At 39.8% G+C, this 14,067-nt stretch overlaps 1 protein-coding gene across 9 annotated transcripts in view; it reads right to left on the bottom strand.

Moving 5' to 3' along the window:
• RALGAPA2 (Ral GTPase activating protein catalytic alpha subunit 2) overlaps positions 1 to 14,067 on the bottom strand; it is a 329,915-nt gene that overhangs the window by 218,848 nt on the left and 97,000 nt on the right. For all 9 annotated transcript variants that reach the window (XR_004052562.1, XM_030914155.1, XM_030914151.1 and 6 more), the window contains 2 exons: positions 8,783 to 9,020; positions 4,975 to 5,139 (listed from right to left, as the gene is read on the bottom strand). Coding sequence is in view for 8 of the 9 variants with exons in the window: in XM_030914155.1 (XP_030770015.1) it covers positions 4,975 to 5,139; positions 8,783 to 9,020 (403 nt within the window). In the remaining variant the exon portion in view is untranslated. The remainder of the gene's footprint in view (positions 1 to 4,974; positions 5,140 to 8,782; positions 9,021 to 14,067) is intronic.

Here is a 14,067-nt window from a genome sequence, read left to right as displayed (position 1 = left end):
TCAACCCAAATGTCCATCTGTGACAGACTGGATTAAGAAAATGTGGCACATATACACCATGGAATACTATGCAGCCATAAAAAAGGATGAGTTTGCGTCCTTTGTAGGGACATGGATGCAGCTGGAAACCATCATTCTTAGCAAACTATCACAAGAAGAGAAAACCAAACACCGCATGTTCTCACTCATAGGTGGGAACTGAACAATGAGATCACTTGGACTCGGGAAGGGGAACATCACACACTGGGGTCTATCATGGGGAGGGGGGAGGAGGGAGGGATTGCATTGGGGAGTTATACATGATATAAATGATGAATTGATGGGTGCTGACGAGTTGATGGGTGCAGCACACCAACATGGCATAAGTATACATATGTAACAAACCTGCACGTTATGCACATGTACCCTAGAACTTAAAGTATAATAAAAAAAAAAAAAATAAAAAAAAAAAAAAATAAAAATATCTAAGGTGAAAAAAAAAAAAAAAAAAAAAAAAAAAAAAAAAAAAAAAAAAAAATGTCTCCCGGCATTGTTGAAGTTGTCCCCAAATGAGAACCACTGCTCTAAATCACATTTAACTTCATTTGGAACTGTATATATATATACACACACACACACACAGGAACCAAGAGTCTTAGTAAAATAAAATGTAATATTGAATGAGAACAAAAGCTTCCAAAATTAAATCACTAATTGGAAGAGATTTCTTGTGGGAACATGTTCTGGACAAACTAGGGAAAAACTTAAGAGAAACAAAATATAGAAAAAAATGGACTGTGACATGAGAAAACTTATTAACATGAAAAAGTTCATTTGGGATGTATATTAGCCAAACAGGGGGTACAATCATTTTAAATACTTTATTAATCATCTCTAAACAATAGCTTTTTCTTCAAAACCAAATAATCGGGCAGTTAAAACTCAACAGTAATTTAATTGACTAGTGACCATTTTCCCATGTACCATTCTTACTGTTTTTCTCCTTTAATAGTTACTGGAGAAAAAGAGTTTTCTAAGAAACATTATAGTCCTCACTCTTGGTAAAACTTCTTCCCCTAAATTCTATAAAGTAATATGGTATTTACATGGCCATCAGAGAGCTTAAGCTTTCATTTTGCTTTGCTAAAACACAGTATGACATAATTTAGTATTACAGAAGGCCACAATTAGGTTATCTCCAATGTTAAAAAAAAAACAAAAAACAAAAAAACACTAATCTTTAGGAGGCTGAGGCAGGTGGCTCACGAGGTCAGGAGTTCAAGACCTGCCTGGCCAACATGGTGAAACCTCATCCCTACTAAAAACACAAAAATTAGCCAGGTGCGGTGGCACACACCTGTAGTCCCAGCTATTCGGGAGGCTGAGGCAGGAGAACTGCTTGAACCCGGGAGGCAGAGGTTGCAGTGAGCTGAGATCGCGCCACTGTACTCCAGCCTGGGTGACAGAGAGAGATTCTGTCTCAAAAAAATCAAAAACAACAACAACAAAAAATACTAATCTACAATGCCAGATTTCTGAAAACAAAAAAGATCATGAAAAGATCTTTCTCTTTTAAGGAAGAAGACTCAGTTCATCCTAGAATCACTGAAAAATAAATAGACATAGACCTAATTATTCAATATAGAGAAAGGTAAATTCTTCTGTTGAAGTAACTAGGCCAAAAATGACTTTTGGTGCTATGATGTCATAATAAAAAAGGTACTGTGTGTAAATCACACATGGCTAAATTCAATTTTAATTGGCTGAAGTACAAGAACAACGTTTCTTTGTTTTGGAAATTACTGCTTTTTGGCACTGGTCCTTTTTCACTCAAATTTCAATAGTCAGTATGAATCTACATAACTGGTTATTACTTCACATATATGATTTATTAACTCCAAGTAGATCCCCGCCTACATACATTTTTTAGTTTTTCATTTTTTGGAAGGCATAGCAAGCATTCTAATACTGGCATGCTCAAAACTTTTATGAAAATCCCCTTACTTTCTATGGGCACTGTATAGAAGACACACTAAGGCAGGCATCACATTTCCCCCTATTAAATAGCTATGGACTTAAAAACCCTTCTATCCTCTTTAATTGTTATTGCCAAGACCAAAGTTACAGAAATTTTTCTTAACTATCTAATTGCCACTAAGCATCTTAACTACACAAAAGTAATTACTAGTATTCACTGCAATTTAACACTAGTGTAATGGTCAGGCACATGTGTCATGTGGGGATATTAACAAAGGAAGCAAGTCCCAGAGGCAAGCGGGAGAAGCCCGGGAACAGTGATGGACACATGAGACAGTGTTACAGTACCTGACAGCCTGTGAGAGCAAGAAGAGTAAGAGAGACCAGGTAAGAGAGCGCTCACGGTGTGAAGGAGGAGCGGGACGCTTTTAGTGGCAGGCAAAGCCTCAGAAAGGTGGACACAGTTGCTGATAGACTGGCTTCGCTTAGCTTCCAGGAGAGATAAAGTAATAATTATGTCAGAAGAACAATAGGACCTTTCAATTTATTATCATTACTTTTCTGGGCTCTCTTTAAACATTTAAAGGAGGTCATTTTAAACTTTAAAGGAAGTCAGTACAAAGTATAGTATTTAATTGTAGTCTCTAAATACAGCCAACTTTCAGTCAGTCATTCTCATGACATAGGACAATGGGCAATCCACAAATAATTTTATTTTGAAATGCTTTATATGTTTAGCCTTTCCTTCTTTCTGCTGTGTATCAGATTCACATTCAGGTTATTTGCTTGGACAGACATTATAATCAGTTTTCCTTTCCTAAAGGACAAATACAAAAAGACCATGGTGAGAGAGGGAATATCTGGCCTTCATTCAGAAGTTGATTTGCTGAAAGCTGACTGTATTCAAAAGCAAATCATTTAGTAAATTAAATAACCAAAAAGCTCAAGAACACATAAAAGTCAAGTTGAACATTAAAAGATTTGATATTTGAGAAAAAGGTAAAATCTCCATGAAACCCATCCTTTTATGTCACATTTCATGTTTATTAAATCCATACATCTTTAGTGTCTACTTTACGGTATTCTTATGTTTTCTATATACTGCTAGTCAAATAAACATTGGAGGAATTGAATGAACACAGGAGGAAAACGTGCTTCATATATGTAAAACCACAATCTGTAAAATCAGTTTTATTCTAAAACAAAAATACAAAGATTTACTTGCTGCTTTACTATTTTTGTATGACATCAGTTAACATTAATGAAAGGGAACTACAAATGACAGTGACACATTTGTAAAAACTGAAACAAACTTTTTACCCTACTGCCCTTTCTCCTACCCTTTGCCTATTCGAATTCCCAGTAGGCTGGGTGCGGTGGCTCACACCTGTAATCCCAACACTTTGGAAGGCCGAGGCAGGTGAATCACCTGAGGTCAGGAGTTTGAGACCAGCCTGACCGACATGGTGAAACCCCTTCTCTACTAAAAATACAAAAATTAGCTGAGCATGGTGGTGCGCACCTGTAGTACCAGCTACTCAGGAGGCTGAGGCAGGAGAACCGCTTGAACCTGGGAGGTGGAGGTTGCAGTGAGCTGAGATCGCACCACCGCGCTTCAGCCTGAGCGACAGCATGAGACTCCGACTCAAAAAAAAAAAAAAAAAAAAACAAAGAATCCAATGATAAAAGCAAATAGTTTTTAGGAATTGGAATGAGAAAGGAAATCAGTGAATGAGCATCCTCAAAAGTTGCCTGCTAACAATGAATTGGGTCTCTCCTCAGGGGAGAGAATGACGGAAAGAAGGAAGAAGCAGAAGAGGCCGTGCATGTAAATAAGGTGATAATTTCCAGCAAATGCTACAGCAAAAAAGTATGGGACAGTTACAGTTAGGTGGAATATATTTTCATAAAAACTCCAACAGGATTCTAAACTATCTGTATTAAGCCTTTACTAAGCACTATAGAATATGTTGAGCCTTAATGAATCTTTGCTTTATGGCCAGAGGATCTTGCGACTTTCTGAAGTCAACACGCTAAATTATCAGTTACAATTGTCTTAAACCTAAGTTACAGGCTCAAAGTCACTGGGGAGGAGGTGGCTTTGTTTATTTTTATTAAATGCCACATACAAGCTTCTTTTTAAAGAGTTCACTTTTTGTTTTAAGAGTAAAATGTAGGCTGGGCACAGTGGCTCACGCCTGTAATCCCAGCATTTTGGGAGGCCGAGGAGGGCGGATCACGAGGTCAGGAGTTTGAGAACAGCCTGACGAACATGGTGAAACCCTGTTTCTATTAAAAATACAAAAATTTGCTGGGCGTGGTGGGGCGCCTGTAATCTCAGCTACTCAGGAGGCTGAGGCAGGAGAATTGCTGGAACCCAGAAAACAGAAGTTACAGTGAGCTGAGATTGCACCACTACACTCCAGCCTGGAGCAAGAATCTGTCTCAAAAAACAAAAAAAGAAAAAAAGAGTAAAATGTAGCAAAGTAGTCCAATTAACTGGGGGTTGTTGGTCAAGTTGCTAACGGAAATAGGCTCCAAAGATAACACACACAGACATGAAAAGGCTCAATTTTCCAAAGGAGCAAAAAATGGAAATGTCTATCCAGTCCTGAAAACTGAAGTGTATAATTCTCCTTTTCTTTGCTGAAACAGGTTGCCACACTCTAAAGATTAACATGGTTTAACACTGACAATAATGCAACTACTGGTGTATTTATTAACAATCTATTTTCTTCAAGGTTCAAACAAAACCTCTATTTTCTCTCTTTCGTACAAATATCTCACTCAACATTAACATCTCAAGTTCTTTTTCACAACGGAGGATTTAGAAATAAGTAACTGAAAACTGTGATTTGAAAAGTAACCACAGCAGAAAGCTAAAAAGATGTAGAGACATTTCATTTAATATAAGGTCTAATATCTAAATTTTGAGTAGAATTTTTAACACACTTTATGCCTATAAATTCATTTTAGATAACAACTAGATTTTTGAGAAGCATTTAAATAAATGTTTACCAGTTGCTTTTTGACGAACAATATTTCTCGCCTTTTCCACTCCCGGTGCTCCAGATGTGGTGGCACTCCTAAATCGCATCGGTTCGGTCACATCTGGATGACTCCGCCAGCTGAGAGAAAAGGATCTCCCCACAGTGGTTCCTTTCTGAGGATCTAGAACACAGCCTGATAAAGGAAAAGAAAAATAATCTAAAGGCTGAATTCATTATTATTCATTTCGCAGCTTGTGTTGCTCAGCAAATGGTGTACATAAAACTATATATAATCAGCAGGTTTTCTTGTCACAAATTAAGTACCACTTCCTTACACTGCAATTTAGGAAGTTGTTCATATGTCACTAATTTAAGAATTCTTATTGCCAAAATATTTTCAAGAATATAAAACAGTCTTATGAATATTATCCTATCTTCATAGTACTCACTCCAGTATACAAAAGAATGTATTAATAAACCTTTCTCAATACAAGAACAATATCAAATGAAGTCATACTACTGTTCCCAGGACACTCCAAAAACCACTACTTATAAGCCAAAACCTCAGAGATCCTGATGTATGAATAGTACTGCATCCTGTAGACACCAACCCCTCCATAAATCCCCAGGGCAATCCATGCCTATAAACTCCAAAGTGGATTCAGTTAAATGGGCAGCATAATGAAAATCTATAAATAATACAAAATCCTATTTTAGCAAAGGTCCAAAACAATAAAACATTGTAGTCTGAGATTCAACTTTTCTTTTTTCTCATATTGTTCTGGTTAATTATTTCAATGAGAGACTATGGACCAAAATAAATAGAGGAGGAAAGAGAATGGCAGACTTAGAGATTTCTGCACAGGTATGATGTGGCCAGTGGCTGCCACCTGTGGCATGTTTCCACACCCAGTTTCCTCTGCCTGTGTTTTTTGTTTCTAGTAGTCTAGCCCTTAGAAGGCAAGTGTTTCTACAATAAATATTTAAATCCTTTTTAGAATAAAGCAACATAAATCAGAAATATTAGTCATGGTCATTAATTTAATAATTTGTTCAGTACATTTTGAAAACAGTGTTTTTGAAGTTGTTTGCCTTCCCAAGACAAGTCTATCTCTTCAGATGAATCTGTGGGTAGGAAGAGAATCTTGCAGAATGGCAGGTGTGCGTGTGTGTGTGTGCGTGTGCGCGTGCATGCACAAACATGTGCACTCGTGCATGGATTACAACAATTGAAGGTAGGTCCTTATCTCCTATTTCAGCTCTCCTTCTCTAGCCTGAAAGGTATTCTTAGCCAGGTAAGTTCTCTTCTGGGCTGAGAACCACTGTCTTAGGGAGCCAAGTTCCTAGTTGGAAGTATCTGGGTCCTCTCAGGCCCTGGGTTTACACAGAGGTCCTCAGAGCTGTTAGAGAGGACTAAATGGAGGCCAAGGACCCAGGATCTTGGCTCCCTGCTCCTACTTCAATCCCAAATCTCCAGTCTATTTCTTTAGAAAGGGGTTATGTATACCTTCAACTGGGGAGAAAAACGGATCTGTTAAAAAATGTTAGAAAATCATTGCATTAGACAGTCTAAATCTACATTGGGATTAAACTGTTCCACTGGATTGCCATGTACTTCAACTACTTTATCTTGGCTTCTTACTAACTTGCTTTTATTAATTAGTGCTTTGGCAAGCCATTCTCAGATTTCAGTGAAGACATTATAAGAATCCATCACATTTATTACACATGTATACGGTTTACTAGCCACTGTAACTGGTTCACACCTCCCTGTATCCACATCCTCTGTTGTTCTCTCCCATACTTACATTAGGCTTCATCATGTGACTTACTTTGGTAGCAAAACTGAACAAGCAGAGACTTGAAATGCACTTGAAAATTTGAGCTTGCCCTCTTGCTGCTCCTGAAACTCTAAGCCACTTGGTGAACAAGCCTGAGTTAGCCTCTGGCTGCTGAAACACGTGGCCCAGTCACACCTCATTGCCCCCATTTACAGCCAGCCAACCCCTAAAAGTAGAGCTGCCTAGCTGACTACTTCACAGCCTGGCTGACTGCAAACACAGAAGCAAAGACCAGCAGAAGAACTGACTGGCTGAGTCCAACCCAAATTGCCAACTCATCAAATCAAGATAAATAAGTGGTTGTTATTTTAAGCCATAAGTTTTGGGGTGATTTGTCACATGGCAAAAGCACACTGATACAATCTATAATAAGGCTGGTATTATTAAAGGGGTAGTCTACACAATGAGCAATGTGTACCCTTTATGGGGCTTTGAAGGAAAAATTCCTCCCAAGTCTCCCTAATAAAAGCTAAGCATCACCTAAGTGATTGAATTGTTTTTACCGTATGTGCTCTGTGATTCCTGATTTGATGTAACCCTGCAAAGACCAAAGTCAAATCCAATGTTTGACTTTTCCATCTCCCCAGCAAGTCCACGAGACTCTAAGGCATGTATTTTGGCATTTTAGTCACAACTGCAGTTCCCTGCAACCCCACTCATTTTGACCCTATTTTATATTTGATCTACTGTACTATATGCCTTTTTATGAGCTGCCTCAAATCTTTTTTTTTTTTTTTTGAGATGGAGTCTCGTTCTGTTGCCCAGGCTGGAGTGCAGTGGCCGGATCTCAGCTCACTGCAAGCTCCGCCTCCCGGGTTCACGCCATTCTCCTGCCTCAGCCTTCCGAGTAGCTGGGACTACAGGCGCCCGCCACCTCGCCCGGCTAGTTTTTTGTATTTTTTAGTAGAGACGGGGTTGCACCGTGTTAGCCAGGATGGTCTCGATCTCCTGACCTTGTGATCCGCCCGTCTCGGCCTCCCAAAGTGCTGGGATTACAGGCTTGAGCCACTGCGCCCGGCCTCAAATCTTTACAGAGTATGGTGTAGTACAAGTGAATTAATCTAAGGACCATGCCACATCCTTAAGAATGGTAATTAAGACAAACAGATGCCAAATTGTCATTCCTAACAGAAGCTACCACTGATGTTTTCTACCTTGAAAACATCACTTTCATTTGAGGTTCTCAGTCCCAAAACAATTTTTACCCAGAAATATAACAAAGCCGAAATAGCTCCCACCTGAAGCATTCAGAATTTCTCCATGTTTCCTAGAGAGGTTGTAGAATGTGTCTTAATTGTATGACATCTTGAGTTGTATTTATCCAGCTTTGATTTCTAAACACTTCTTAACTATGTGGGCTCGGATGAGTCAATCACTGCAAGGCAACCTTCACCAACCCGTGGCCCAACCCATGGGCCACATGCAGCCAAGAATGGCTTTGAGTGCAGTCCAACACAAATTCGTAAACTTTCTTAAAGCATTATGAGAATTTTTTTTTTTTTTTGCTATTTTTTGTTTGTTTGTTTTAGCTCATAAGCTATCGTTAGTTTTAGTGTATTTTAAGTGTGCTCCAACACAATTCTTCCAACGTGGCCTGGGGAAGCCAAAGAATTGGACATCTCTGCAAAGTCTCTGTACTTCAGTTTATTTGTCTGTGATATGGGGATTATACAAGTATCTACAGTTCACTAGGTTATTATGAAGGCAAAAAGAGATAATATGTACAATGTAATAGCCATTATTATTACTGTTAGTTATCACTACTATTACTACTACCTTCCTTGCATCTTCCTTTTTGCATAGCCTCCTCAGAAATTCACCATCTCATTAAGGGAACAGAATGACATGAGACACTAATTAATGCCACTATTAAGAAGACACTGTGTAGTTGGTTCAGCTCATTATAAAATTTCATGCATTAATTGCTTAGTCATACAAATACACACTCGTCCCCCGACCTAGACATCTGGTGTTAACCTGGAAGAGTGGAAATACCTTTGCCTCGTTGCTTCTTTTCCTTTTGTTCACTTAATTTATCCAGAGGTAGGTTTGTCATCTCAACTCCATAAACGGTTCTTGCAAGCACTGCTGTCAAGGAGTCCATAATGTTGGCCCACTCGTTTATAAGTTCTTCCCATTCCGTGAGGGAGGACAGCACACCAAGAAAGTCATCCCAGAGCTCTCGAGAAATGTACACACAGAGGTTTGCTCGGATCCAAGCCACCATGAGCGTCTAAAACCAAACAACCAACAAGAGAATTCATATGTCTTCATTTGAAGAAGTACACTTTTTAACAAAATGTTTTAAATGACTATTAATAACACAAATTTTAAAATAAAAAGTACTTTTGGAAGTTGTTTTTCTTTTAATTCTCAAAATCAACTTGACCAACTATAATCAAGATTTAAGCTACTGGGAAGTTAGTTATCATTATGAACAAAGTTACTGATTCAATACTATTCTAGGGTCTGCGGCTGGCCCTAGCTATAATCAGGGAGAAGACAAAGCCCTCTGCACAGTGACCACTCTGTTTCCTGAGACTGCTCTTTTCCTTCCATCCACAGTGGCTACTTCAAACCTCCTACAGGAAAACCTCCAGCCCACCAAACCCTCCCTGACTTTGAGCAGATAGATTGGCTGCAGACTTCACAAGAAACAGAACCCATTCAATGAGACTCCCCTCAACCTCTGCCCATGGACTCACACTCTTGCCCACATTCACCCAGCTCCTCCTCCACCCGTGGGCTGAACTCCAAGAGGGGCCCCTGATCTACTACCCTTGTGCCCCCTTATGCTCTGGACCCCTTCCTCTGGACCTTCATGCCTCTCAACCGTCCCTCTCCTTTAATCTCCAGCCAACCCCACTTCCCCAGCTCTTTCTCTTTAGCATTTAAATATGCTCCAAATTCTTCCTCATCTTAAAAAAAAAATTCCCTTGAACCCAGATTCCCCCGTCTAGCTACAGCCCTTTTCCTTCCACTTTCACAGCCAAACTTCTTAAAAGAATGTTCCACATCTACTCCATCTCCACCTCCTCATCCCCCAGGCAACAGACTGCTCTGGATCTTCCCTTTCTGAGGTCACTTCCACCTTCTGCCTGGGTTTTGGCTCCATTCCCATGGCTCCAGTTATCCTCTGTGTGCTGCTGACTTCTGAATCTCCATGTCCAGTTTAGACCTCTTTACTGGTTTCCTGATCTATCTACCCAGGTACTAGACAGTGCTACTTACACAACCCTCAGACACCTACCCTACAGCATAATAGTAAAAGGTATTCAATTTCTTCCACTGACATTCTCCCAGTTCCTCTACCTGCTCGCTCCTGCAACTGACCTTTGCACATACTCTGCCTTCCCTCTCTTTCCTCCTTTGTTTCTGTATAACTCCCCCTCATTTCTCAGGTCAAAATTTGTACATCACTTCCTCCAAGAAGGTATCCTTGACTATCTCCCCACCACCACCTCCCAGTCGCCAGGAAGTGTCCTCCAGGTCCCTGCATTTCCCCCCCATCAATGCACCTATCACACCTTTCCTTCACAGTCTATTCACTTATCAGTGTCTGACCCAAGTCTTATAATCCACAGCACTACAACTGGTCACCTGGACAGCCCTATGAGACAATTAGGCCTATATCCTGGATATTTCCTTCCCTTAAAATTGTCCCATTCCTTACCTCTGCCAAAATATTCACCATCCTTTAAAATTCAAAGCCAAATATGTCTTCCCTGAAAGAAGTGCCTCTATATAGCCAAGTCCATCCCAAACGAGCAACAAAACGCTTTCCTAAGCTTGTGAAAATGAATCCTTATACTCAAAGTCTGTGCAAGTCCTGTAGTCAGTTGTCAAAGATAAATGCACTTGTTAAGATGCCAGCTTGTATTTGCATGGGCCCAATCCAGATGCAAATAGGCTCCCACTCTTGTCAGGAATTCTTCTTTGTGTAGGTGAGTTCACTTCTTAATTTTTTTCCCCAAATTATATATAGATTTTTTAATGGAATTTATTCTTTAACATAGACACAGGAAAACTTTGATAAACAGAAATCAGTCTGTAAAATCAGGCAGGCCTGTTCTGACCACTTGGAAAATCTTATTTAAAGTGGTCCTTCTGTAACACACATGTTCTCTGTTTCGATTTGTGTTTACCACTTTTTTTTTTTTTTTTGAGACGGAGTCCCGCTCTGTTGCTCAGGCTGGAGTGCAGTGGCGCGATCTTGGCTCACTGCAAGCTCCGCCTCCCGGGTTCACGCCATTCTCCTGCCTCAGCCTCCCAAGTAGCTGAGACTACAGGTGCCCGCCACCATGCCTGGCTAATTTTATTTTATTTATTTATTTGCTTGTATTTTTAGTAGAGACGGGGATTCACCACGTTAGCCAGGATGGTCTCAATCTCCTGACCTCATGATCCGCATGCCTCGGTCTCCCAAAGTGTTGGGATTACAGGTGTGAGCCACCGCGCCTGGCCGCTACCACTTTTTAAAAAAATAAAAATGTTAAAGTAGGACTAAAGTAGTTAATTATATAAAAAAAACAAGATATTAACCACTTATATTTAAAATCTGATTCTAACATGTATGAATTTTGTAAAACTAAAAAAGAAAGAAAATAAAATAATTTTATTATCTTTATTAAATATTTTTATTATGACTACAATGCCATCTTCTATTATTTTTTATACCCCTGCTTTCAAGATGAATTTGAGGACATTGCCATAAAATACCTATAGACAATAAAATTAAATATTAGATCAGTAAGTATAATCTGAGCCGAGTAAGAAAGTAGAGACTGATAGTTATCAGGACTCAGACTGACATTCAGATATAGTGTCAGTTTCATGGACAACAGCAGATGTCTTGGTGTAATGAGATGCTCTATACTGGGGATCTTATAATGGCTTCACTTTATTAACTAATTAAAAAACAAGTGCAGAATGACTTCTTGCAGTTTATAAAATCAACTTAGCAAATAATACAAATGTATGCAGACCTGTTGAATTATCATCATAATTCACAACTGACAACACCTGCACAGAGCAAAATGGTAAAATGGTAAAATACAGTTGGGTGGTGAGTGGTGGCACCTGTGCACATGAAGGCAGGGTGTCCTTCTGATCAATTACCATTTTCTAAAAGGAACATGGAAACAAACAGCCTGGACTACCCTGGTTTGTGACCTAGGAAAGTCACTTGATCTTTCTGTAGTCACATTTCTCATTAAAAATAAGAGTTGCATAGGAGCTTCTCCAAGGTTCCTTCAGCACTGAAATTTGATGTTTTATCAGATACATTTTGGCACACAAGATGTATTTTAAAAACACCTTAGCTAATAAATCACTCCTTTTCTTATGAACATTTGCTAACCAACCACTTCCTACTTCACTCTACCAGCACATTAAAGGGGACGGCATAACTTTAATGGCTCATATTACAAAGAGCAGGACCATAGTGTCCTGATATGCCATCAGAACTTCAAGCATAAGGTCATATTTAGCACTGATAATAAATTAAAACATCACTTAGGGCAATAAGGTGATCATCATTATTTGGTAAATATTTAAAACTAAGTCAAATTCAATCATCACAGTAGATGGTCCAGGTTATCTACTGACAGATAAAAAAAAACAAACACTAGAAGAAGAACTAGAAAAAGATAAAAAGGGTAATAAAAACTTAAAAATGTCCTGTCCTTTTTAACAGTCTCCTTGTTCTAAATTTTTCAAAAAAAATCTAGTGGCCATTTTAGACAGTCCACATGATCAAATGAATACTAATTAGATAGCACGTCTTAATGGCAGTATGGGACCACGATGATGCCCAATAGACATCAGACACCAGATAGCCTGGTAAGTCCGGACCCTTACTATTCTTGCCTCTTGCACCTCCCATAAGAATGTGGGAGGTCAATAGAAGATCACAAATCCCAATGGGACCACTCTGATTCTCATGACAACCCTGCAGGGTAGGAAGAAGTCCTTTCCTGACGGTGACAGATTAGGGAAGACACTCAGAAAGCTAAAGTCATGTGCTCATGGCCACATAGCCAGGGAGCAGCAGAGCTGAGATCAAAACCACAATCTGCCTAACACCAAAAGGCTCATCCTCTCTTCACTATTTTTTATGGTAGGTGTTTTTGTTTTTTTTTTTTTTTTTTTTTTTTTTTTTTGAGACAGGGTCTTGCTCTTTTGACAAGGCTGCAGTACAGGGGTGCAATCATAGCTCACTTATAGCCTCAACCTCCCAGGTTCAAGCAATCTTCCCACCTCAGCTCACCAGTAACTGAAACTTCAGGTGCATGCCACTATGGCCGGCTAATTTTTTTTTAATTTTTTGTAGAGACAGGGTCTCACTCTATTGCCCAGGCTGGTTTTGAATTCTTGGGCTCAAGCAATCCTCCTGCCTCAGCCTCCCAAAGTGCTGGGATTACAGGTGTAAGCCACCATGCCCAGCCTTATGGTTAGTTCTTAACTTAAGCATCCTTCTCGATCTACCTAAAAACTGCCAAAATAATAACAACATCAAAATCATTAATAATCATGAACTCAAAACTAAGCTACAGGGAAGTCAGGTCAACTGAGCTTCGGGGAAGTCAGGCCAACTGAGGAGGGAAGTAATATCTGAGAAGGTTTTCTCCGTTACATGGGGGGAGTTTTTTTTCCCCCAAAGACCAAAATCAACCAAGGGAAAAAAAAAAAAAAACCCAAACCCCAGAATACTTGTTTAATTCTGTGACAAGCTCTCTAATTCCAACACACAAAACAGATGCAGAGCCAGGCAATTGGTGAGAATAAGGCCCAAGCACCTGCCAGCGTGAGACTGGCTTCAGCTCATGTCCACTTGGCAGCCCAGGTCCAGGACAGGGAGCTCGAAAGGGTGCCAACAGTGAGACGCTTCGCTGAGAGGGCAAAGTGTGCAGTGTCCATATGTCCAGGCAGGCAGCAAAGCAGTGGTCAGTACCACCCTCCAGGCATCAGCAGAGCAAAGCTGGACACATGCAAAAGAATCACCTATGTAATTATCCAAAGTCAAGTCCATCCACTGTACTAATACCTTTATTTATGTAGAATGTCGCATTTTTCCAGAGCCCTTTCACACTCTTCACTTTCAGTAATGCTTCATAAATGCTAAGGTCCTCATAAATATTAGCAATGTCAGAGTAGGCTGCCATGCTCAGGACCCTCTAGCACATCCTCTTCCCCAGGCAGCTCGCCAGGTATCAGCCTGCTCTTGGTCCTCACCTGCTCACCACATGAGATGCAAGAAGCACAGGCATCTCCTTGCTCTC

Source organism: Rhinopithecus roxellana, chromosome 13, assembly GCF_007565055.1.
Source record: "Rhinopithecus roxellana isolate Shanxi Qingling chromosome 13, ASM756505v1, whole genome shotgun sequence".
Classification (NCBI taxonomy): Eukaryota; Metazoa; Chordata; class Mammalia; order Primates; family Cercopithecidae; genus Rhinopithecus; species Rhinopithecus roxellana.
This window is presented reverse-complemented; position numbering and strand designations above follow the sequence as displayed.